The sequence below is a fragment of the Urocampus carinirostris genome, chromosome 12 (genome assembly GCF_059441175.1).
Source record: "Urocampus carinirostris isolate Australia breed hairy pipefish chromosome 12, RoL_Ucar_1.0, whole genome shotgun sequence".
Lineage (NCBI taxonomy): Eukaryota > Metazoa > Chordata > Actinopteri > Syngnathiformes > Syngnathidae > Urocampus > Urocampus carinirostris.
In genome coordinates, this window is record NC_142360.1 from 7,717,446 (window position 1) to 7,742,333 (window position 24,888).

At 39.1% G+C, this 24,888-nt stretch overlaps 1 protein-coding gene across 5 annotated transcripts; it reads right to left on the reverse strand.

Moving 5' to 3' along the window:
* Nucleotides 1–22,344, reverse strand: ncln (nicalin). Of its 5 annotated transcripts, none has more exons than XM_088349839.1 (15): nt 22,084–22,344; nt 14,798–14,988; nt 13,403–13,547; nt 13,244–13,338; nt 13,090–13,170; nt 12,898–13,001; nt 10,785–10,873; nt 10,565–10,704; nt 10,301–10,479; nt 8,006–8,093; nt 7,904–7,942; nt 7,677–7,837; nt 5,123–5,176; nt 1,941–2,019; nt 1–1,849 (listed from the first exon to the last, which is right to left on the reverse strand). In XM_088349839.1, the coding sequence occupies exons 1-15, from the start codon at nt 22,256–22,258 to the stop codon at nt 1,787–1,789; spliced, it is 1,683 nt and encodes a 560-aa protein (XP_088205965.1). In that variant the 5' UTR covers nt 22,259–22,344; the 3' UTR covers nt 1–1,786. The 5 variants fall into 5 exon arrangements, with proteins under 5 accessions (XP_088205965.1, XP_088205964.1, XP_088205963.1 ...); XM_088349838.1 differs by having other exon boundaries at nt 7,677–7,840; XM_088349837.1 differs by having other exon boundaries at nt 10,262–10,479.
* Between the last annotated feature and the right edge of the window lie 2,544 nt (nt 22,345–24,888).

The following is a 24,888-nucleotide window of genomic DNA, read 5'->3' on the forward strand; positions in this document are numbered from 1 at the left end:
TAATTCCAGTTGTTTTTTTAATATTTTTTTCATCCTGAAATTCAGGTTTCAGTGTAATAAATTAACGGTCAGGAGAATGTGGTTTCGGATTCGGGGATAGACAAAACATGCGGTAATACACACCGAATCGGGGAGAGATCATCTTTAGCACACATTATTTATATATATATATATATATATATATATATATATATATATATATATTTTTTTTTTTTTTTTTTTTTTAATTGATCTTATATCGCCGATTTTGCATTTTTAAGACGTAGTGTAGCCGTGCCCACATGACACAACACGTGAATTCACGTTGAAAGGTCACGTAGCGATAACAAAGACGCAAAAAGAAAAAAAAGGCATTTATCAAGAGGTGATTAGACAAGAAATCGGACTTGTGGCTTTTAAGGTCTCAATAAGACTTCAAGTTGACCTACTCGCTACTTCACATTACGTTCGAAGATTAACTCGTTCGCTGCTTGCTTAATTTCATAGAAAAACTCAAATTGAAAGTCTGACGTCTACAGCCGTCAGTGGCACTGAATGTTTTCAATCAAGGTTGGGAGTGTTTTTTATTCATTGATATAAATTACTACATTCTGCTTACTCTGTAATGCTAGGTATTTCAAGACGTTACAAACGATGTCAAAAATACTTCTTGAATAAGGGGTTGATGGCTATAGCTATTGGTGGCACTGAACATCTTTAATGTTGGGCGTGGTTAAAAAAAATAGAAATCACTAAACTTAGCTCACACAGGTTTTCTAATTATTTCAAAGAGGTTCCAGATGGTTTTAAAAATGCATCTTACCTCATCATTTTAAAGAGTCTACAACTGTCAGTGTCACTAAATGTGTTATAAGACAGGCTTGTTTTTTCTTTTAATAAAAATAACTAGATAAAGCTTACGCTTGAATTGTATTTATTATCAAGATGTTCCAAAATAACATATTTATGTATAAAACCCTTTTTTATTTACTGAGAAAAAATATTCATAGTTTGGGTGCAATTATACACAAGGATTTACCGCAAACCATTGGTTTTAAAGGGATTCGAACCCGGTTCACCGCAGAGAGAGAGCGCAGAAATCTGGCTTTTATCTCATTATCACACTATATTTAGTCACAGTACCAGAGACGAATGTTAATTTTGTTGTGCATTTCCACATATTACAATGACAATGAATTATTGTCATTGTAACATGTCATATGCTCAACAAATGAACATTTGTCTCTAGTACTGTGACAAAAAATAGTGCATTATACTCATTATTATTTATACACATATAAATAGGGTACTTTTTGCCTACTTCAATTGAACAAGGCTTTGAAGTATATAGCCGTGAGTGGCACTGAATTTGATCAAGGTTTAGCAGTCTTTATTTTTTTCTTACTCACTAGTTTAAGGATTGTCTGGATTGCTAGTTATTTCCAAAAGGTTCCAGACAACGTCAAAAATTCTTCATTCCAACTTCAATTGAACAAGGCTTCGACATGAATAGATGTTGGTGGCACCGAAAGTGGGGTGTTTGTTTTTATAAATCAAAAGATTTCGCTTACTCTGGGTTGCAACGTTGAGAGAAAAGCAGAAAACTGGTCAGACACACTCGTACCTGTTCAGCTGCCATTGACATCAGTGCGTTGAAGTTGAGATTGAGGAGGGCAGGGCTTGTGTGTCAAACTATGTCAGACAGCATGCAGATTTTCAAGTGGGTGGCACGGACACAAAGTCACATCAAGAAAGAAAAACACCAAAAGAGAGAAAAAGAGTTTGTGGAAGCTGTCATGTCCGGGCTTTAGTTGGCCTTGACTTTGGCTTGGGTAACTCGTCGTGCCACGCTGTATAACAAGCTGAAGTTCTGGTGGGAAAGGGCAAAAAAATAAAAAAGTAATACATTTAAGTCCATTTTTGGTCTTTTATGACTGATTTCGGAGATGGGCGTGTCTTACTTGGATGGCGAGGTACATGGCGCCCAGGTAGGCAGCGATGCAGACAGCCAGCAGCAGGTCAAAGATGGCTGGCTTGACTCTAGTCCGGCAGAAAATAATTATTACTATACAGTAAATCCCTGCGTGTGTCGCAGTTTACCTTTTACAGTTTCGATACTCCGCGGATTGTGTTCTCGCGTTCTGATTGGCTAAACAGTCACACCGCCCCTTTTCCACCCAAAACTGCCTGTGTGACAACGTTCCAAATCGCGTTTCTCTAAAAGCCATCATGTCAACAAAATGCTCTGTACCCACAAAAGAAGGAAAAGCTTTTTAACACCCACAAAGATAAACTTTTCCACATGCTAAAGCAGCGCTTCCTAATTCTTTTCTGTCACGCCCCCTTTAAGAAGAAGAAATCCTCTCACGTTCCCCCAAGACCCTGCTCTGTCCACTCCACGCATCGGCCCGGTATTGCAGTACCTCCGGGAACGGTGCATTCGCAATGATCGCAGCAAGGTTTTAAGGCTAGGACCTTAGCTTGGTCTTTTGGCTGAGAGTAAGAGTCCCGGCTCCTGGGCTTTGTAGCATATTGTGGGCTGACCAATAACGGATAATGGATGATGAACAAAGAAGATAGAACAATAACCCTTAAAAAAATACCCACCAAAAGCCACCACACCCACCCCCCAAGACATCTGTCTCCTCATCCAGGTTTTTCTTAATAGGTCACTTGAAGGTCTGCTCCACTTTGTACCTACACTTCATTCTCAAGGATTCTACTCTGTGTGATTTGCATGGTGTGGAGCTTAAATGTAAAAAATACATTGCCAATAAGAGCGCCACTGCTGCCTAGTGTAGTGGAGGTGCAATTGCCTTCTTTCTTTAGAAGTTAGAATTAAAAAAAGTTCCAGAGGTCAAACTACTTAAGAACCACTGTGCTAAAGGTAAAAGCATTTTTACGCCACACCTGTTTTCCATTAACGTACACATGATAGCAACAAAATATCATCTGAAGTAAAATGGATAGTTTTGAAATATTCAGAATTAATCTTTCGTTAATTTTTAATGGGGCCTGTCAAACAAAACTGCCCAAAAATAATATCATCACACTCATAACATAAGGGCATAATTCCCTTTGAGAGCAAAATTGAGATTTTTTTGCCAAAATCCGGTTCCCATAGAAAGGTGCTTATTCTGCGCAGGTGCCTAAACCAGCCAACCAATCATACTTAATTTACACAAAGGGGTCAGATAGAACTTGAGCAATTTTTCAGTGCAGAGGCATTTATCACACATGTGAAATAGAAACAATACATAGGGTTTGGTCTATTATATTTAGGAAACAATTTTAACTACAGTTTAGAGTCAATATGTCACACCAACAGACCATGTTGTGTCTGTAAATCGCTAACTAATCCTTTATATGGAAGCTCACTAGACAATCTATGTCAATTGTTGAGACACCTAAAGATGAAAACCCACAAAACAAGATTTAACCCAACGCATATGGCGGTATCCTTATTTTCAATATTTTGTGACATTTTTACAAAAGAAGTTTGCTTGCACCTTGTTTTATAAGCATTATTTAGGACCAGAATGACAGTCAAAATGCGCCTCAACGATTTAAATAAAGGAGGAAGACATATTTTAAGTCGTATATTTATCTTGATATGGGACACAGGCTCTGGCATAATTATCATTTCATAGATTTTATCATATCATCTATCGCCACACAGAGAGATGAAACTGATATGGATTAGCCTTGTCTGGAGAGCAGGTTTAGCAGTTTTGTTGTATTTTTATTTACTTTTATTTGTTGTTTGGAATATTCTCATCTCAACCCCTTTTTGTATTCCAATCTTCCATTTGATTTATTTTACATATAAACATGACTTGACTTGAAGGAGTACAATAGCGAAATATAAAAGATTTTTAAAATCATAATTTGACTAATTTTATTTGTCAAGAAATAAAATACATTGATAAAGTGTGGTACTTTTATTTTTTAAATAAATGTTAGAGCCTGTAATATAGGGTTTGTTGCTTGTGCATCCCTTTGAGACTCTTTGTGATTAAGGGCTATACAAATAAAAATGACTTGACTTGTTTTCAATGTATAATAGAGTATTTCATAGGTAAATAAAGAATTATACTTTGCGGGTTTTGAATGTCGCGGGTTCTTTTTGGAACACAACCCCCGCGAAAAACGAGGGGTTACTGTATTCCAATTGTACATTTGAAGGATTTTTTTATCTTATTTAATTGACTAAAAGGGATTTAATATAATATAAATTAAATTGTCCTTGTGCTTGCGCTGGTTTCCTCCGGGCACTCCGGTTTCCTCCCACATTACAAAGACATGCATTTCAGGTGAATTGGCCGGTCCAAATTGTCCCTAGGTATGAATGAGCGAATGAGTTGTCTGTCCCTGTGTGCCCTGCGATTGGCTGGCAACCAGTTCAGGGTGTCCCCTGCCCACTGCCCGATGATTGCTGGGATGGGCTCCAGCCCCCCCCGCGACCCTACTGAGGATAAGCGGTACGGCTAATGAGATGAGATAAATTAAATTTTGGCTGAATGCAGTGGGGATTTTTCACAGGGATTCAGGGCTTGGGGTCAGTATGGCCTGGACAAGAATTATGTTTACATAATAACGAGAACGAGGACAAGAGGTGACGCGGGAAAAGGAGACGAGGTTTCTGATAAGCTTTATTGTTTTGAGCCCTCTAGACGTGGCGGCGTTTTCCGGCGAGGAGGATGCGGAGGCGCACCCATGGGGGGAGGAGTTCCTGGCCCGCCCCAGGGGAGGAGTCGGCACGCCCCAACGGGTGTGACCGATGCCCCGACGTGTCAAAAAAAAACGGAACACGGAAGCGACAGAAGGGATCGGAGAACGGGAGATGGGAGGCTCGACAAGACTAATTAGACTTATTCGACAATAATTCGGCAAGATTCGATGGAATTCACTTAAGAAATAATACATTAAGAAAATAAATCTGCCCCCGTGTGAAAATAGCCTGTCTCTTGTCAGTATGTTTCCCAAAAATCAAGAAAAAAGCACGCAGTGTTAGGAGAATAAAGTTTGTGTTTGGTTAATGGAGTCAGATAACTAATTCAAACGATTTGGCAAACGCTAAATTTATCATATCATTTTTTCCCCTAACACATTGAATGTTTTTACACAGGCCTTTTGAGTTTACCTGTAAGCATTCATGGTCTGCTTGAGCTGATCATAGAAGACAAACTCTGGATCTCTGCAAGACACACAAACGCAACAAATTAAATGATACGAAACGCAGGGGGCCATATTGAATTTGTGTTGTATTTTCTCGTTTCTTTTTTTTATTTTCAATCATGTTGCAAAAAAAAAAAAATTCACAAAATGAACAAATTACCTGGGAAAAAAAGGATCACAGGTTGAAGCCAAAGGCTTTTTAAGAATCTCGTCCCCAAAATTACTTTGGACGTTTCCTTTATCAGTCAGCAAAACAAAACATCATATCTCATATCATTATACCAATCATTTGTTAGTCAATAAGAAATTATCACATTGTTTAAATCCATGGTCGGCACACTTTTTTCATTGCAAAATTCAAGCAATTTCAAGACCAACCTTTCAATTTTTCAATCCAGTGTCCATCTAAAGAACGGGCTTTTTTTGTTGGCTTTGATGACTACAATAAAGTCACTATCTTGCTGCTAGCACATACTATGTGCTAATTCATGCTGTTCCTATGTATGATCTACGAACTTTTTGTGTCAATTGGCTGCTATAAACTGACATGAATTCTACCGCTCTGCTTCAACAATGCACACGCAGCCTCGGTTCGTCACACTTGTTTACAAACACTGAAAAAGCTCTATAGGTGTTATGTAATAATAAAGTTCAATACGGAAGACAAAAAAACAAAAAAAACAAAGAAAGTACTTTAAGTATAAAAAGCAGGAAAATAACCTAATTTGGACTCATTTTAAAGACATTGATTACTCCAAAGCAGAGTGCATTCAATCCTACAGACTGCTGATTTTTGCTTGTTTTACTTATGTTAATCTATATTTTTCGAGTTTCTTTCAGAAATTCTGTCTGAATGGGTTGAAATGAAATTGTAAATACAGGTAGTTAGCTTTTTCCCATTTTATCATTTATTTATAGCACTAAAGGGTTAATATTTTTTTATTTATATTTTATTGTTTTGCATTGTCAGGGATGTTGTGTTGTTGTACAACTTTAAATCTGTTCAGTGTGTAAAAGAATACAATTGTTTTGTATTTTATAATTGTTTTGGACCGATCTGTGAACATGTTAATGTATTTTTTATGTGTTTTGCATGGATCCCAGCAAAACAAAATATATGACTGACTACTTAAAAATTTGGTTTTATTATTATTGATAAAAACACAACAACTGAGGAGCCATTTGGGAGCTGAGCCAAAAGAGACAATTTCCAAAAAAGAGCAAGAATTTCCATGACCAGTCTGATAAACCTGTACTCTTGGATGCAACAGTAGTGGGCAGCTTGAGATGACAACCCTGTAAATCGTGATGATATTTTACAGTTTCTGAGGTTTCTTTCTTTTACTATCCCTCTGTCTTTTTCTCTTGAACATCAATAAAATGTGTAAAACATAAGACAAACAGGCATTTTATTGTGAAAATTCTGAAATGGAATTGATTATGAACTGAAAAAATGAGTTACAAGGAAACTGACGAGAACACGCAAGAGCCCGTGCCCATATTTAGCCTGTGTTGTATGCATTGTAGAGGTAAGATCGGGCCTAAAAAAATCCAGCCCTCGGGTATAAAAGCCCGAACCAGCCAGATTGGTTTGATTTGAATCTGCGATTTGGCGCCGTGCCTTCTTCGGCTGAAAAATCCAGTGCTGAGGTGCATCTTCGAGTTTACTCCGGGCTTTGTTCTTCAAATCAAGTGAGCTGAAGAATGCGGGCGCCGAAGTACGCGTGGCAGCAAAGTGCCGCGCCTTTAAGCGTGTTACTCAAGTAAAGGTACAATTACTTTAGAATAATATCGCTCAAATAGAAGTAAAAGGTAGTCATTCAAAAAATTACTTGAGTAAAATTAAGTACATTCTGTGCAGATTCTCGGGAAAGGAAAAAAAACACCAAAAATATAAAATAAAACGGTGAAACAGAAGCCCGGCTTGACTTAATGATTGACATTTTATGCTGGTTTGGTTTCAGACCCAAGATCTTACCTCTAATGAACTGTGTGCGTTTACAAGGTTCTTACACCTTAAGGTAAGTTTAATTCAAAACTTTAAGACTTTTTTAAATGCCTTTTGAAATCCAATTTCAGGCCAAGCTAACAATTGAAACAAAAAAAATAAAAACAATGAATAAAAATGATGAATAAAAATGATGTTTACAGTACTTCGTGGAACCGCAGTTAAAACTGGCAGATAACTACTAATTCCTAAGATCGTTTCTGCTACATCCATGAAGAATGTTAATCATTTTGCATGATAAATGACATTTTGGTCCAGTGTAAAAACATTACACGGCTACATGACCAATTTTTAGTGTAGCTTCATTAAAACACATACTTGAAAAAACAACAAAGAACTTTGTACTCCCTAGATGTGGACGATTGAGAAATCCTAAATCTTTGTGTTTACATCTTTACGACTTTCGAAAATTGGATTTAAGATATTTAATGACAATTAAGGCCTTATTTTTATTATAATGAATTCAATGCCTTTTAGGGCGTTTCAAAGATATGCGGGAACCCTAGTTTACCTTTTGTCAGCTTTGACATAATGCTTCTTGACATCCTTGAGGTAGCGCCCCAGGTGGTACTCCAAAGTGGCTAGCACACTGCTGTCTTTGTCCACCAGTTGGGCGGCTCTCGGCTGGGCCGTCAACCAGTCCACCACGGCTGAAAGGTGCTCCTCTTGCACCTGCTGGACGGCACCTATGCGTCACATCTGAGCAAAAGTCGCACTTGGGTGCTATTTGCCACTCACCATTTGTTGGGTGAAGATGTCCAGGTCGCTGGGGGAGCCCTGAGAAGAGAAACCAGTGAGTTGACAAGTAGTGAGGACATGAAACAAAAAACTCGCTCTTACCTTTTCTGTGAGGTTGTAGACGACTCGGGCAAGAGCCTCGGCCACCACTTTGGTATTCCTGCGCAGCTTCTCTGTGTCTACGTGTGGCCTGGAACATACAAGACACATATGTGATATTTTATCAAAAAACATACTTTAAATCATGATATTTAAAACAAAAATCAGGGAATAGGGTAAGGTTTACCCGTCAAAATAGGAAAAAATATTAGCATATCGAACAGAAAACCCAAAAAGTGACAGTGTGTAATAATTCAATGCTTAGCTTCAAATGGAGCTGAAGTATGTGAATTTGAAGACGACACTACAGAAGCCTGAAACATACCACAGGACAAAATTTACGTGAGCTAGATACACCTGGAGCGGCTGAAAAGAGCTAATAGTTGTAGTTGGTCAGAACTTGTGTAAGTGGGTGAGTTTAGCAACTAATGGAAAACGCTACTAAAAAGGGCAAGTAAAATAATTGTGTTAAGTGTTGGGAACCTGAATGACAAAATTCTACAACATTAGCTTGCATCAACAGCTGTACAAGGTAAACAACACTTAAAAAGGAAGTGGCAGAAGTTAACAATAACAATAATGGCTTGCGGCAAGCCATAGCCTGCCGCCCAGTGGCTAACATGGGTTGCTGGAGAAGGAAACAGAAGAAAGCAGGTAGCAGCAAGTCATAGCCTGAAGCCCATTTGCTAACATGAGTGGCTAAAGAAGGAAATAGTGGGGAAAAACTGGAAGATGCCATTCATGCAGGGCTCTACTGTGTGCGTTAAGTGGCTGTTAAGACGTAACAAACACCATCAGGGCATTAACTTTCGCAAAATGGTCTTCCGTAGTAGTAAGAATGTTATCTTCGTCAAGTTGCGTAGTGCATTTTCTGATTGCTAAACCTAAAATAATGGTAATGAGATAGAACATGTCTTTTTGCTCATTATTTGAACCATTAAGTAATTAAATATTTTTAAACTACTAGGGATCACCATAAAATACACACTGGGGTTTTTATGATGTTATGACATGAATAATATGTAACATATTTTACAGACTGGAAATCAGAGTTTTTTCATAGTTTGTCTGAGAATGTGACTTAAAGTCCGGATGCGACTTTTCTAAGAAATTAATAACACATTATTAGCGGGTCACATTTTATTTTCACACTAAACCGCAAGAGGGCACTCTACGTCTGTGTTGATGATTTCAACCTTGCCGTGTTATCTCCCTTTTCTTACCAATCTGGACACAAAGGTTCAGATGATATGGCGTCATTTCGCCAAAGTAAAACATTTGAACTTGTTCAAAATGTATTTCTATGAAATGAAGAAATGCTCTGTGCTTAACGGTTGTATTTCCCTGAAAAAATAGTTACAAAGTCATTTTTGTGACAATTGTGCGACGGACGTATGCTAGGGTGGAGCATTTCACTCGACAGGTGTCGGGCTGGGTGGTATTTTTGGCACACACCGGTAACTCATAAAAACAACTGAAAAAAATGGCACCGAAAAGAAAACCATATTCTGCAGATTCAAAGCTGCAAATAATGGAATGTGCATCTGAAAAGCAGAAACAAAGCGCAAATGACGCCTGACCTAAGTGACATAGCGGCGGAAGAGTTAGCATAGCATAAGCTACTATGACCTAGGGCAGACCTGGGCACGCCGGTCCTGGAGGGCCGTATGTTCTGCATGAGTTTTGAGGTTTCTCTGATCCAATACAGGTGATTCCAATCACCAGTATCGTTAACGAGCACTTGCTAACGAGGTTATCATTTGTATCACCTGAGTTAAAGAAGAGCAAACTTCAAAATCTGGCAGGACGTATGGCCCTCCAGGACCGGAGTGCCCAGGTCTGACCTAGGGGATAAAAATTTCTTAGGATTTAATGACTGCTGGTTTGGTACACATGTTCCATATGCTACACTTATCTGAATAATATGTTTTGTCATTACTGATATTAACAGGCATGTCAATCATGTTACGTTACGTTTGTATACCGTACGAATGTATTCAGTCTGTTTTTCTCCATTTTATTTTCAATTTCCATTGTAGAACACGTGCATGTTTTGGGGTGTTAAATATTATTAAATAAATTTTACCCAGATTACAACATAATTTTTTTTTCCTCCTTAATTGTAAATTTTTTGACTGGTGCGACTTATACTCTGGGGTTACTTATAGTCCGGAAAATACAGTAATCATGAAATGTTTTGAGGACAAAATATCATCAACTGCTGTAAAGCTAGCATTCCTGATGCAATGACGAACCCACCCAGCAGGGGGCTCTCCCTCGCCGTAGCGAGACACTGACCGCACGTCCATGATGCTGGAGCGCCGGGCCAGGCGATGCGAGGGAAGATGCGAGAGCGTGAAGGCCGGAAGCCGGCGGATGCCGAAACGCTCGTGCTCCCACGCTAGCGTGTCGTCGGCCAGGTTGATTTTCTTGTGGACCATAGAGAACTTCAGGCCCGGGTACTGGCTGGCCGCCACCTAGGGAACGGAGGACAATAGATTCGGAACACCTCTCGGCACGGCGGAATGACAGCCGTGCAACACGATAGAATATCCATCTTACACTTTCCAGCTCTCGGAGGAATTGGTGCTGAGGAGATCCTTCTTTAGGGGGCTTGGACACGTGAAGGTGGAGCGCATCTCCGTTGCCCAATGTGTCCAGACATAACACGAAGGCCACGTTGTCTTGGAGGAGACTCGAGTCTACCAGCATAGAGAATTTAAATTTTCAAGTGTGGTAATGTTAGAAGAAAAGTTGAGGGAGGTACAATTTTAAAAATTACCTGTGTGGTCCAAGTTGTCTTCTAACCAGCGTTTGGTTCCCTGGTAGTTGAATTTCCCGCCGCCAGAAACGAAGAACAGCAAGTTGTATCTGAACACAGCAAGACATTAATCCTCTGGAATACTTGAATATGAATCTACGTTGGTCAAAAATGCACCAACTCATCATTTTAATTGATGTGGTGCAACTTTCTGGGATGTTTTCTACCTAAAGGGTTAGTGTATATTGTTAGCGCCTTCTAATGATGAAAAAAAGGATAAAAAGAAAAAAATACACAAACTACCATAAAGTTTCCTTTTTATTAAATGTTAATGGGTCAAGAAATTTGCATTTATTTTATAGAACATATGAATTAACATAATGGTGTGCCACCTGGCTACTACAGGTCCACAAAAAAACTCAACAAGGCTGGACAAAAAAAAGAGAAGTAAAATTGTGCATTTTGGTCACTTTGTGTCTCCATAGTTTGTATTCTTCCCTGTGCTTTTTAACACTCGTTTTTGGTTGCACAACACCATACAGCAAGATCTAGTAGTCAGATAATGCACCTAAAAAAACAAAAGCTAAAAAATATACAAACATAAAATTTGGGAGCTTCTAAGAAATACAAATACACCGTTTTAGGGTTGTTTCTTAAAAACGAAATTACGCAATATTTCGGGTGTATTGTTCCCATAAAAAAAAAACATGCAATTCCATTGTTGAGTTTCTTTTAAACAAACTAACCCAATCTTCTGAGTGATTTTTTTTTTTTAGAAAAAGCATTTCGGTTGCTCAGAAAAAATAGAATAAACACGTTGGTGACCCCAAAGAACAGTAGCCCGCGGACCAACTCCGAAAATGGCTCACTAGTAATGGGTCATTGAATTTTCTGGAAACTTGACCCTAAAAATGTCATGAGAAATCACCGACATGATCAGTACCCATTTTATTTCCGATTAGGATAATTACAACCTGTTAGTAAAATATTAACATACAGGGTTCGTACACCTTTTTCGTGGCCAAGTTCCAGCACTTTTCAAGCGATCTTTTTGTGTCATGGGGCTCTTATAAACTGACATTAATTCTGACATTCTGCCTCAACAATGCACGCACAGCTTGGCTACGTCACACTTGTTTACAAACATAGAAAGGGCTCTGTCGGTGTTGTGTAATAGTGGAGTTCAATACGAAAGACAAAAAAGAAAGTACTATATGTATAAAAAGTAGACAAATTATGCAAATTTTGACTCGTTTTAATGATTAATTGCTTCGAAGCAGAGTGCAATCAATCTTTCAACCATAGAGACTGCTGATCTTTTGCTTTTTGTTTGACTTATTTTAATTTACATTTTTGTGTGATTTTCAGAAGATATTTTTAAATTGGTTAAAAGAGAATTGTAAATTGTTTTTTTTTTTGCATTTTATCATTATTTGCATTATTTATAGCACTGAAGGGTTAATATTTTGAATGTATTCTATTGTTCTGCATTTTCAGCTATTTTGTGTTGTTGTTGGACTTTAAATCTGTTTAGTGTAAAAAGCTTAAATTATTTAAATTTTACAAAAAAAATGTAGATCTGTGAATATTTCCATTTATATATCATTTGTTTTTCAAAGATCCCCTGTGAACCATAACAAATTATTATTAATACACCAAACCCAGAAAAAAAATAAAATCTGAGGAGCTGTTTGGGAGCCAAAGGGACTGGCTTCTTGAAAAAGCCGGAATTCCCATGACTAGTCTTGTCCTCTTGGATGTGACAAATAGGGGTCAATAACGCTTCACATGACAACTCGACAATGAGTGCAAGAGTCACCATCAGTGTCCTTTTTACGCACTTAAAATCTTTTTTTCCTATATTTCTCTGCCAGGAAACACGGCAATGGAAATAATTTCAAGCACTTTCAAGCACTTACCAAAATTTAAGCATTTACCTGACCTTGAATAAAAATGCATTAAAACTCAAGCATTTTTAAGGATTTCAGGCACCCATACCAACCCTGAACATAGTAATAATAAGTTACATTTAGAAATGCATATCAAACCTTGCTCTCGGCTTCAAAATGGTTAGAGACAAATATTTTCTCTCGTGTCCTTTGAATACAGTTTATCTGCTTGAGTTCTTGCTTACCCAGCATGTGTCCTCTTATAGGTATAAAGTTTGGAAAAAAGACGGGCAAGCTCCAGTAACATGGATACTCCGCTTCCATTGGAGTCGGCACCATAAGACAGCCACTAAACACAAAAAACAAAACAAAAAAACAAAAAGAAAACAAAAACGACATTATTGTCTTGTGGCGATTCGGCAAAATGTAGGACGTACCGGAGCAACGCCGAAAGAGTCGTAATGAGCCACCACCACGATTGTGGGTAAGTCTTCCCCTCCCACACCAGTCAGCCGCCCCTAAGGAATTAAAATAACAATAATCAAGGTCTTAGGTGGCGATAGAAAAAAGGAAAACCATTGGCTGAATTACCTCAAGGCTGGTGATGGCCCAGTCACTCAGGGCTTTACTCTGAGCGCCGCTGGTCACCATCTGGAAGCCGTTGGCAGTGGCCGTGTGAAGCAAAACTAAAACGAAAGAACATTCAAAGTCACGATTTGTTTCTATCAATCCCATATAACGAGTGTTTACCTTCAGCTGCAGACAAGGCTCCCTGGGACGAGGAGGAGGTTAAGGTTTGAGTGTAAATGGACAACAGCTCCTCATCCTCCATGGCGAAGTAGACAGGGACGATGGTCTCTGTGGACAACATCTCTGGCTCCAGCTCCATGAATTGCTTCCCCCCAAAAATGAAATCGATTCAAATCATATTCAGATTTGGCAAATAATTTTTGAGTTGCAAAAGCTGGCAGAACAGTCAGGTCAAGAGGAAATAAATAAAAAAACATTTGATTTTTTTGTCCCAACGATATGGAGTCTTGATGGCAATGCCAGGGGAAAAACGACGTATTATTTTTCTAATATGCATGAAAATGAATAAAAATATACACGCAGAAATGAATGTGTAAATCTTACATTTCATTTTATAGTTGTTGTTTAATTGACTATTTCATCAAAGTCGTTTAAACACCCAAATTGTATATCATATATGGTGACTCCTTTTTAAGTCATAAAATTGTTAATATGCATGAAAATTTCAAATTATAAAATGAGTTTTGTTTACATGACATTTGATAATTATCTTTAAGCATTATGAAAAATACATATCGTGAAAATTGCACAATTAAAACATGTTGAAATGGAAGCAAAGTATGTTCTATAAAATATACTATGTCCCCTTTTTAAGAACTCATTTTGGACAGTGTTTTCTGATAAGCATAATAAAATGCACAATAAAGAAAAATCTGTAAAAATTGACTTACTCATGCAATATGAGTGTACAAAGTACTTTGTAAAAAATATATTTTTATGGAGTAGGGCCACATAAATGTCCTGTTAAATGTGATACTGGAGTGCCACGCCCAAATTCGATGTCACAATATGTTCAACCCATTTTGTAACAATGACAATAAAAGTATATTCTACTCTATTCTATAGGAGCACCGGGGAGTAAATTGGCAACCAAAAACATTTATTACTTTTTTTTTTATATGTTTTTGTTCAGCAGACCAAATTAAAACATCTGATTTGAAAAATCATAAGTGCAGACATTTATATGTAAATTAGAAATTAAATGGCTTACATCCCAATTGATAGAATATTTCATTAAATGGGTTTTGAAACACTCCGAAACGCAAAGTAATTGATCACAAACCCTTTAAAGCACTAGCTTTTGTTAATATGGATGACATTTGATACATAATTGTGAAATAAATTTAATACAAATATTAAAATTAAAATATAAAATGATATTTTTATGATCTGAATGTAGACAATGCCGTACACAAAGCAACACTGAGGACATAAGTGGCCCAAAACAACAATTTTAGCAATATTTTTTTCCTACTTCTTGTTCATATGGCTGGATTATAAAGCCGGAGTTTGCCCAACCCTGCATTCAAGTGGGAAAAAAATGAATGTGAGTACCTGCACTATGTCCTGTGGCATAGTGGACATATTTTGCGGCAGGATGATGACCACAGCTCCTGCCGACTGGCGCAAAGCTTTCTGATACTTGTCGTAGGAAAAGTCGGCCAATCGCATGATGACGCAGCGGCGACTTAGCACCTCGGCCTCCACCGTGCGAGCTTCCGTGTTCAGGATGGCGTTACGAGTACCTGGGGACAAGTATGTCAGATTGTAAAGGCATTTAGGAAGAAGCGTCCATATTAAAATACTTTTAAAATATTCTTTAAATCAGTGGTTGGCAATAACAGGGCCGCACAGAAAGTAAAATTAGCTGGCTCAATTTATGCCAACACATTTGTGTATACACACCTTATTTTTAACGCTTAACCGAAATCTAATCGGTATTGTGATGTCCCGTAGTGCGATCGTGTAATCGCTTAACACTGTGGTTTTTACAAGGATCTATATGCAGCAACCCCGACAAAGCTCCCCAGAGGAGGGAGCTGTTTACTTAAGTTTAACCCCGTAAAATTCACCATAAATCCCAATCCAAGACATACTCAAAGTAAATTGAATGCTGTTGTTGTGCAGTTTGGAGAACATGGACGTTTTGGTCTCTTTTGAAAGTTAACACTTAAAACTGAAATAATCACTGCAAATGCTACCAACATTGAGTAATTGAAATTGGAACACACAGAAATAGATGTTTTTTATTCTAGATAGATAGATAGAGATAGATAGATACTTTATTCATCCCCTAAGGGAAATTCACATTTCCAGCAGAATCCCTGAGCTGAGAACAGTACAATAAAAAAGCCAAAAGAATACAATATACAAATACCCAGTGTGACGTGCAAATGCCCACTGTAGCGTGTTATATAGAGTAACTAAATAGTGCTACACAGAATACATATTGCAGTAAGATTCGGTAATATCCAATGTAGGTGGTGTGGTTTAATGTGGGCCTTTACTCTGCCGGGTGGAGTTAAAGAGCCTCATGGCATGAGGAAGAAAAGATCTCTTCAGTCTGTCCGTAGTACAAGACAGTGACAGCAGTCTGTCGCTGAAACTGCTCTTCTGTCTGGAGATAATGCTGTGTAGTGGATGCGATGGATTGTCCATGATTGACCTCAGCTTTTTCAGTGCTTGTCTCTCAGCTACTGTTGTTAGGCTGTCCAGCTCTTTGCCCACAACAGAGCTCGCTTTCCTAGCCAGTTTATTGAGACGAGAGGCATCCTTCTTCTTGACGCTGCCTCCCCAACACGCTGCCGCATAGAAGAGGGCGCTTGCCACTACTGTCTCATAGAATATTTTCAGGAGCTTTTTGCAGATGTTGAAGGAGGCCAGCCTTCTGAGGAAGTAAAGTCGGCTTTGCCCTTTCCTACATAGAGCTTCTGTGTTGGCAGTCCAGTCCAGTTTGTTGTCCAGCTGCACACCCAGGTATTTGTAGGTCTGGACAAATTCTACACATTCTCCCTTGATGGTTACAGGAACCGGGTGAGTTCTGGTTCTCCTGAAGTCCACCACCATCTCTCTGGTCTTGGTGGTGTTTAGGTGCAGGTGGTTTGCGTCGCTCCATCGGACAAAGTCCTGAATCAATTTCCTATACTCCTCCTCCTGCCCGTTTCTGATACATCCCACGATCGCAGTGTCGTCGGCAAACTTTTGCACATGGCAGGACTCAGAGTTGTACTTAAAGTCCGATGTATATAGAGTGAATAGGAACGGAGAGAGAACGGTCCCCTGCGGAGATCCTGTGCTGCTAACCACAGTGTCCGATGTACAGCCCCCCTGTTTCACATACTGGGGTCTGCCTGTCAGGTAGTCAGTAATCCATTCTACAAGGTGTGAGCTAACTCCCATCTCTGTCAGTTTTCTACTCAGTAGCAGAGGCTGTATGGTATTGAAGGCACTGGAGAAGTCCAAAAATGTAATCCTCACAGCCCCCTTCGCCCTATCCAGGTAAGAGAGGGATCGGTGTAACATGTATACTGTAGCATCCTCCACTCCCACCTTCTCCTGGTAAGCAAATTGCAGTGGGTCGATGGCCTGATTTTTTTGCATTCACATGCCTGCTGATAAGTGTAGCATGGCCATCTTAGCTGGAAAACAATAGCGGGAGGTCTTACCTGGTCCCAGGTCAAATTTGATCAGAATCAGAAAAACTTATTTTACACTGTATTTTACAAATATTTCTTAAATGTTTCCATAAGTGGCCATTTGAGACTCCAAAAGGAGCAGTGACTGGTGATATTATACAGACACGTCTTCGCTTCTCAACAGTATGATTAACCCTTGGTTGGAAAAGTGGGGTCAATAATGACTCCATGGCTGTTATTCTTTAAAATCTTTAAAATTAAACAAAGTTGTAATATTTTCATATTCCAGGTATTCCTCATAAACCACGGTTATGACATGATGCTATTAGTATTTTTTCCCCACTAGTTATCAACCCCACTCATGGAGGAGTGTATGACCTGGTAGATCATGCATACAAGGTTTAAGTACCTGCAAAAGAAACAAAACAAAACAGAAACTGCACTTTTCTTTTAAAATTGAAAATCGGATGAAAATTGCAATACAGGTCTGAAAAATTGCAATTAGTTTTTTTTCCAAAATCGTGCAGCCCCGCGGACCACTTTTATAAATAATTTTTTATTGGAAAATAAAAGTACTGACAACACATGAAGTTGTTATATTCATAAGGCTATAAATGTCTTAAATAGGTCTAAAAAAACAAATTGTTTTACGTTTTAAAAAAGCTGCGTTCTTTTGGTATATTTAAAGTATTTCTCTTCTGATTTTTTTATGAGTGAAATGGGAAAAAACATGTTTTTCCAAATGGTTTAAAACAAAATCACTTTAATTTAACAGGCAACAATAATGGAAGTAATTCATTAGTAACAATAGTAGTAACAATTATGATACACAGTTTGGGTGGTTAGCGTGCAGCCTCACAGTGCAGAGGTCCAGGGTTCAAGTCGAACTACTGCAGCCTCCCCGTTTGGAGTTCACACGTTCTCCCTGGGCCTGCGTGAGTTTCCCTCCAGGCACTCAGGTGCATGTCAGGATAATTGGCTGGTCGAAATTGTCTAGTTCTGAATGAGCGAGTGAGTTGTCTGTCTCGCAACCAGTTCAGGGTGTTCCCTGCCCAGTGCCCGGTGATGACTGGGATGGGCTCCAGCATCCCTGTGACACTGGTAAGGAGTGGGGCAGCGCATAATGGCTGGATGGAATTTTTATTAAATTACATTGTTTGAAGAGTATGTTAGGAGTGAAAAGATTGGATGGATTGAGAAATGAAATTGTGAGAGACAGAACTGGAGTAGTAGTGGAACTGAGCAAGCGTGTGGATAAGAGAGTCCTCGTTTGGTTTAATAATAATAATAATAATAATAATGCATTTTATTTAAAAGCGCCTTTCAGGCCACCCAAGGACACTGTACAGACAATGAAAAAAAATACAATTTAAAAAGTTGTAAGCGAAATAATAAATAAAAACAATAAAAACAACAAAAACATAGGAAATGGAGAAGCTATGTGTTGAAGGCAGTCCTGAACAGGTGTGTTTTTAGACGGGACTTAAAAGTGGAGAGAGGTGTGCAGTTTTGGAGGTCCGGAGGTAGATTGTTCCAAAGCTTGGGAGCAGCGCAACTGAAGGCTCTGGCTCCCATGGTGCTCAGATGGGCAGGGGGCACTGACAGTCGGAGGGAGGACGAGGATCTGAGGGAGCGAGTGGGGACGTGCACCTGGAGAAGGTCGGACAGGTAAGGAGGAGCCAGGTTATGAATGGCCATATATGTATATAGGATTAGTTTGTAGCTGATGCGATGCTGAATAGGAAGCCAGTGTAGCTGTTGGAGAACGGGGGTGATGTGCTGCTGGGAAGATGTTTTTGTGATGATGCGAGCAGAGGCGTTTTGAACCAGCTGAATTTTATGGAGGGACTTTTGAGGAAGGCCGAAAAGGAGAGCATTGCAGTAGTCAAGGCGGGATGTGACAAGACTGTGGACGAGAATAGCAGTGGTGCGGGGGGTGAGGGAAGGGCGGAGTCTGGTAATATTGCGGAGGTGGAAATAAGCAGTGCGGGTGATGGTGTTGATATGTGAGTGGAAGGTAAGCATGCTATCCAGGATGACACCCAGACTCTTGACCTGGGGGGAGGGGGACACTAAGGAGCTGTCGATGTTGAGAGAGAAATTGTTTACTTTGGATAAAGTGGATTTGGTGCCAAGAAGGAGGAATTCTGTTTTATTGGCATTTAATTTAAGAAAGTTTGTTGTGAACCATGTTTTGAGTTCGGAAAGGCAAGAGGTGAGGGAGGGAGGTGGGAGTATGGAGTTTGGTTTGCAGGAGAGGTAGAGTTGGGTGTCATCAGCAAAGCAGTGAAAGTGGATATTAAATTTGCGGAGGATATGACCAAGAGGCAAGAGGTAGACGATGAAGAGAAGAGGACCTAAGACAGATCCCTGGGGAACACCTGTGGTGACTAGGGAGAGCTTTGAGGTGAAGGATTTCAGCTGGACAAACTGAGTGCGGCCAGTGAGGTAGGAATGGAACCAACTGAGGGGAGTATGGGTGAGACCAATGGAGGAGAGTCTATTGAGGAGGATAGGGTGAGAGATTGTGTCGAAGGCGGCGCTCAAGTCTAGGAGGATGAGGATGGAGACTAAACTGGAGTCAGATGCTATGAGGAGATCATTTACAATACGGATTAGGGCAGTCTCTGTGCTGTGGCGGGGGCGGAAACCAGACTGAAAGGGCTCATAGAGAGAGTGGAGGGACAGGTGCGAGTGGAGTTGAGCAGCAACAGTTTTTTCAAGGATTTTTGAAATAAATCGAAGGTTGGAGATGGGGCGGAGGTTGTCAAAGTTGTTGGGGTCAGCACCATGTTTTTTCAGCGTAGGGGTAACAGCAGCGGTTTTGAAAAGTGATTGGACAATACCAGAAGAGAGTGAGGAGTGGATAATGGCAGATATGAGAGGAAGCAGGGAAGGGAGGCAGGATTTAACAAGGGATGAAGGGAGGGGATCGAGCTGGCAAGTGGTGGGCTTGGATTTGAGTATGAGGTTGGATAATTCAGCAGTCGTGGGTGGAGCAAAACTGGAGAAGAAGTGACAAGGAGAAGGAATTTCAGATGGGGAGAGAGCAGACAGGTTTTGATGGAGTTGGTGATAAATCTTAAGGATTTTGTGATTGAAGTACTCCATTATGGAGTTGCAGGTTGCTGTGGAGTACAGGTGGAGGGGGAGAGAATTTGGTGGCTGGAGGATTTTGTTCATGACAGAGAAGAGAGTTCTTGAATTTCCTTCGTTGGAAAGGATGAGGCCGGAGTAGTAGCTGGATTTGGTTTGTGCAATTTGGTCCTTGTATTTAGCAGTATGGGTAATGTACATGTCCTTATGGATGGTGAGGCCGGTTTTCTTATAGAGTCGCTCGAGTTGGCGGTTCTTTGATTTCATTGACCGAAGGGCGGGTGTAAATCAGGGGGCAGATGTGGAGAATGAGGCAGTCCTGGTTTTCAGGGGGGCAAGAGAATTTAGAATATTTGTGAGGCAGGCATTGTAGTGAGTGGTGAGGTCATCCGGGCTTGAGAGAGCTTCTGGGGGTGGGGAACGGTCAATAATGGAGCAGAGGGTGTCAATGTTGATATTTTTGGTATTACGAAAAGAAATGAGACGGGAGGTTTTGACAGTAGAGAGACAGAGTACGGTGTTAAAAGTGAGGAGGACATGATCAGATTCAGGAAAGACATCGGCAGTGGGCTTAGAAGTAGAGAGGCCAGAGCAGCAGACCAAGTCCAAAGTGTGGCCTTTAATGTGGGTGGGGAAGTCAATAAGGCTGTGTATCCCGAGGCTTTCCAGGCAGGATGTGAAGTCTCTGGTGAGTGGCAGGTTGGGGTTGTCCATGTGAATATTGAAATCTCCCAATAATATTAAATTTGGCGAGAGAGTGGATAAATGTGTAATTAAGCTGGAGAATTCATTGATAAAATCACTATGTGGCTTTGGGGGGCGATAAATTGTAGCAATAATTTGGACACATGGAGAGGATGGATGAGGAGCGAATGTTGAAGAGGATCTACAGAGCAGAAGTCAATGGAAGGAGACCAAGAGGAAAGCCACGATTGACGTAGATGCAATGTGTTATGCGTGCACTGCAGGAAAGAGGTCTAAATATAGTGGAAGTTAGAGCTCTTGTTGGTGATAGAAATGAGTGGAGAAGTGTTGTAAAAGGATAATGGGATGTTTGGACGTGTTCTAAGGGATGGGAAGGGCACCCGTATGATGCGGCAAGGGTAAACCAGTGAAAGCTGTCGGGCCCTGCTGTTGAACAGAAGAGTGTGTTGTGTCACCCTGCCCCGAGTGACATGGCCGCCTTCTTGTGTCCCGTTTCATCTGGAGGGACGAAGGCATGACCAACTTGGGTGGCAAGGTGCTTAAATTGTTGGGGTGTTTGGGCATGTGGGTCGGCCATGGTCCACACATTTTTATGTGTGTTTTTGCTCCTTCTTTCCTTTTTTATTTTTGTATGTGTTTGTCTTGCTGTCAGTCACCCCCCTCGAGGGATATGACCAGGGTAGAAAGCTAGATTTTACAACCCCATTAAAAAAGCCAGCTTCTTCTGCTGGTATAGTGGGTACTTTTTACTGAATTTTATTCACGGTAATATTTGTATTTTTTCCCCTAGTTAATTGGAAGGAAAAAAGTAATCATAAAAGCCAGGTTATGTTGCTTTATCAAGTATTTTTTTCTCATTTTATTTGATATTTAACTTATTTTTTTATCTCAATACGAAAAATGAATAACCTCAAATACAAAAAAGTGTTATTTATTATTCCCAACAACCCCAAAATATTTTGCTGAAAAGGGCTCTTCAGAAAAATTAAATCACAACGCCATAGAAATAAATACATAAAAAAATAAAACAATAATAGTGATCTAAACCAAAAAAAGACGTTAAGATCCAGTGCTGTGGCCGCATCATGTTGCTAGTTACTTACCTTGAGCGTCTTGTAAAATGATGTGGAAAGAAAATAACTAATAGTTAAATAGTTGCTTCAAATAATTGACATAGAAATGTACATACATTCTGAAACGAAGCTCCCAATAAGCCTACTAGCATAGCTAGCTAAGTGGCTAACTCGAGCGAACACAACACATTTTAAAATGAAAAAAAACGTAACCTTAGATACATGTTGTATTTTACCCTATGTAGAAGCATTTTAAAGCCAGGAAAAAAGTATAATTTTTAACAACTAAATTAAAAAATAAAAATAAAAAAGGAAATTCGTGTGGTCTCACCATAGGCTTGTCCCTGCAGGTCATACTGCTGCATGCGATACACAGTGAACTCGTGCGCGGCTTCGGCCGGCAGCGGAGCCACTAAAATGAGCACCGCGGGGATAAACACGATAAACGTGAGGGGAAAGGAGTATTTGAACATGTTATCGAACACTTCGCTCGCCTCCTCGAACATTTTGGCGAATATTTTCGGGTCAAAACAGGGGAAAATAAATTACACTCGCCCGACCGACACTCCTGCAGCCTGACAGCTAGGGGGGACCGAATGTGCCTGTTGAATAATTGTGTTAATGTTGTAAACAATATATTTATTGTTTCAGGTGGAAATGTGTCAGCTAATATACACAACATATAAATAGCATAAAAGCCATACACACAAATACATGTTTTAAATGACCAGGGTTTCATATTTATACATTTGTATGTAAGAGTGGTCTTTCAGGCATATTTTAGAAAGCCCCAACCGTCCGAGCTGATGCCACACACGTACCGCTTGAGGACGCCAGTGCACAACAATAACAAAGACAATACAGGGCATAATATCTCACTTCACGAGTTTAAATTGTTTGGAAAAACACTCGTTACTAAATGTTGTTGTATACAAAATAAAATAGTCCTCTTCAAAAGATTAAAATTACATTATGGTGTATGTGTATGGGAGCATAAAAATACAATAAAACATTTATAAATGAAGATGTTCCGAAGAAAAAAATCCATCCCTTGTCTTCAATTTTAAGAAAGCGTAACATATAACTGTTTCTTGTTGAATTATTTTTTAAATAATTTTTCTTTATACATATATGTAAGTGTCTTTATATGTATTTTATTTATGTGATTGTCACATAGTAATATAAAAATGTCATGTCGTGTTTATTTGTATAGCCCTTTAATCACAAGGTGTCTCAAAGGGCTGCACAGATTATTGCAAACTACAGACTATTATGACACCATCCCCTGATCTAAAACCTACATGAGGGCAAGGAAAAACTCAAATCAAAACCTCAACATGAGAAAAAAATGTAATGGATGTTGCATTAACAAATAATAAATTAAAATAATCAGATCTAAAATCAAATATATATGTCATTAATTAATCACATTGTATATGAAGATTTTCAAAAAACACATTGATTTCTATATTTTTGTATTAAATTGATTATTTATTTGTATTCTTTGTTTATTATTTCAACAATTGATTTGTTAATTACCGTCAGTCATAATCCACAATTATATTTTAACCTAAGTTTGCACATTCTTTAAACGAAACACATTTACAAGATTGATATTTCACAGCTTGTATCTAGCACATGAAGCTACAAGTGTTGTGAAGAAATTAAAACTGAGATTAAAAGTATTTTCTGGTAATTAATCAAAAGTAATCACGGATATAAAAATGGAGGGGGGAAAAAAACAAATTTTCTCAGTTACTGTGAAATACATGGTTAATCAAACTAAATAAATAAAACGTACTACATATACAGTTGATTTAATTAATGTAATTTATCTATTTTAAATGTATTTGTGTTTTTATATTATATTAGTATTTTCCTCAATATTTTCATTTCATGTATGTATTATTATATTTTTTTTAATGAAATTAATAAAACTTCACAAAATATTTCTAAAAATCAATTTAATTAATTTTTATGAATATGTACGTATTTTTAAACATTTGTATTTTTTTCAGTGTATGTCTTTTTTATGCATAATAAAACATTTTAAAAAACAAATCAACATTTTAATGAGTATGGTGTCTGAGGGTCATCATGATCTACTTGAGTGTAATGTCGTTTTGACTAGTTTCTATGTTTAATAAATGACTGCAGCTGTGCGCAAGGTGCAGAAATAAAACAAAAACACGATTTAAAAAAAATCTTCGCATAAACCTTCCGCATTACAGAAAACACGAGAATCAACCTTCATGCCAGAAAAACCAAGCCTACTTCCCTGCATCCCTGTGATCCTGAACGGAAACTTTCACATCTGCAACGGTCCCATTCCCTCTCATGTTGCCAGTTTAGCCCTCTGCTATGAATAAAGAATCCACCTCCAAAATCAAAACAAATCTTCTGATTACCTCTTGGCCTCAAAACCAAAGCCGATCTCTATCCTAGTTCACGGAAACACCAAAGTAAATTTGTCTCATGACCCGGCGAGACCTTGGCCGTGTTTTATCGGCGGGTAAGAAAGTCATAAAAATCAAAAGCCCGAGTCGGGTTCGGGGGAAGAGCTGAGAATCACATTTTCTTCTTTCTCCATCCTCAGGCAGTTCCGCTAAGTGGGAGATTGATGGCGATATGATGGCCTCCTCTCCCGCTTAATGGGGCTCGGCGTCACGGTTTCCTGGCGGATGAGTGATCCGTTTGGGTCGTAAGGAAGGAGGCAGCAAAAAAAGCAGAAAAAACAATTATGGGGCACTAATTGTAACATAAAAAACAGATTTTCAGTTTTATGCCTTAGTTGTATTACTATATTTATTTTTCTTTGACACCGTGGACCAGTATTTATTTGAGTCAACTTGCATTTTTCACCCCAAAAAAACTTCACAGTGTGGGTGCATATTTTACTGATTGTCAATTGTCAAAGATCACTGATCTCATTTACTTAATATTAGATGCAATGGGAATCGAACCCGGGTCGCGGTGGTGTGAGCGCTGACTCCTAACCGCTATCCACAAAGATTAGAGATGACAGAGGAAAATACATTCGATTTGATCTCATAATTACACTAATTTTACTCGGTGCCACATTGTGCAAGGTTCGAGCATTATGGGAAAGAGTTAAGCCAAAACAACATTGTATAGC

Excerpts from the sequence above, each read along its gene's own strand:
- ncln (XM_088349835.1), bottom strand. The coding sequence starts at position 22,258 with ATGTTCGAGGAGGCGAGCGAAGTGTTCGATAACATGTTCAAATACTCC. Across the intron at positions 13,548-14,797 it reads TGCCACAGGACATAGTGCAG|CAATTCATGGAGCTGGAGCC; the intron begins GTACTCACATTC and ends TTTGGGGGGAAG. Across the intron at positions 13,002-13,089 it reads ACTCTTTCGGCGTTGCTCCG|TGGCTGTCTTATGGTGCCGA; the intron begins GTACGTCCTACA and ends TTTTGTGTTTAG.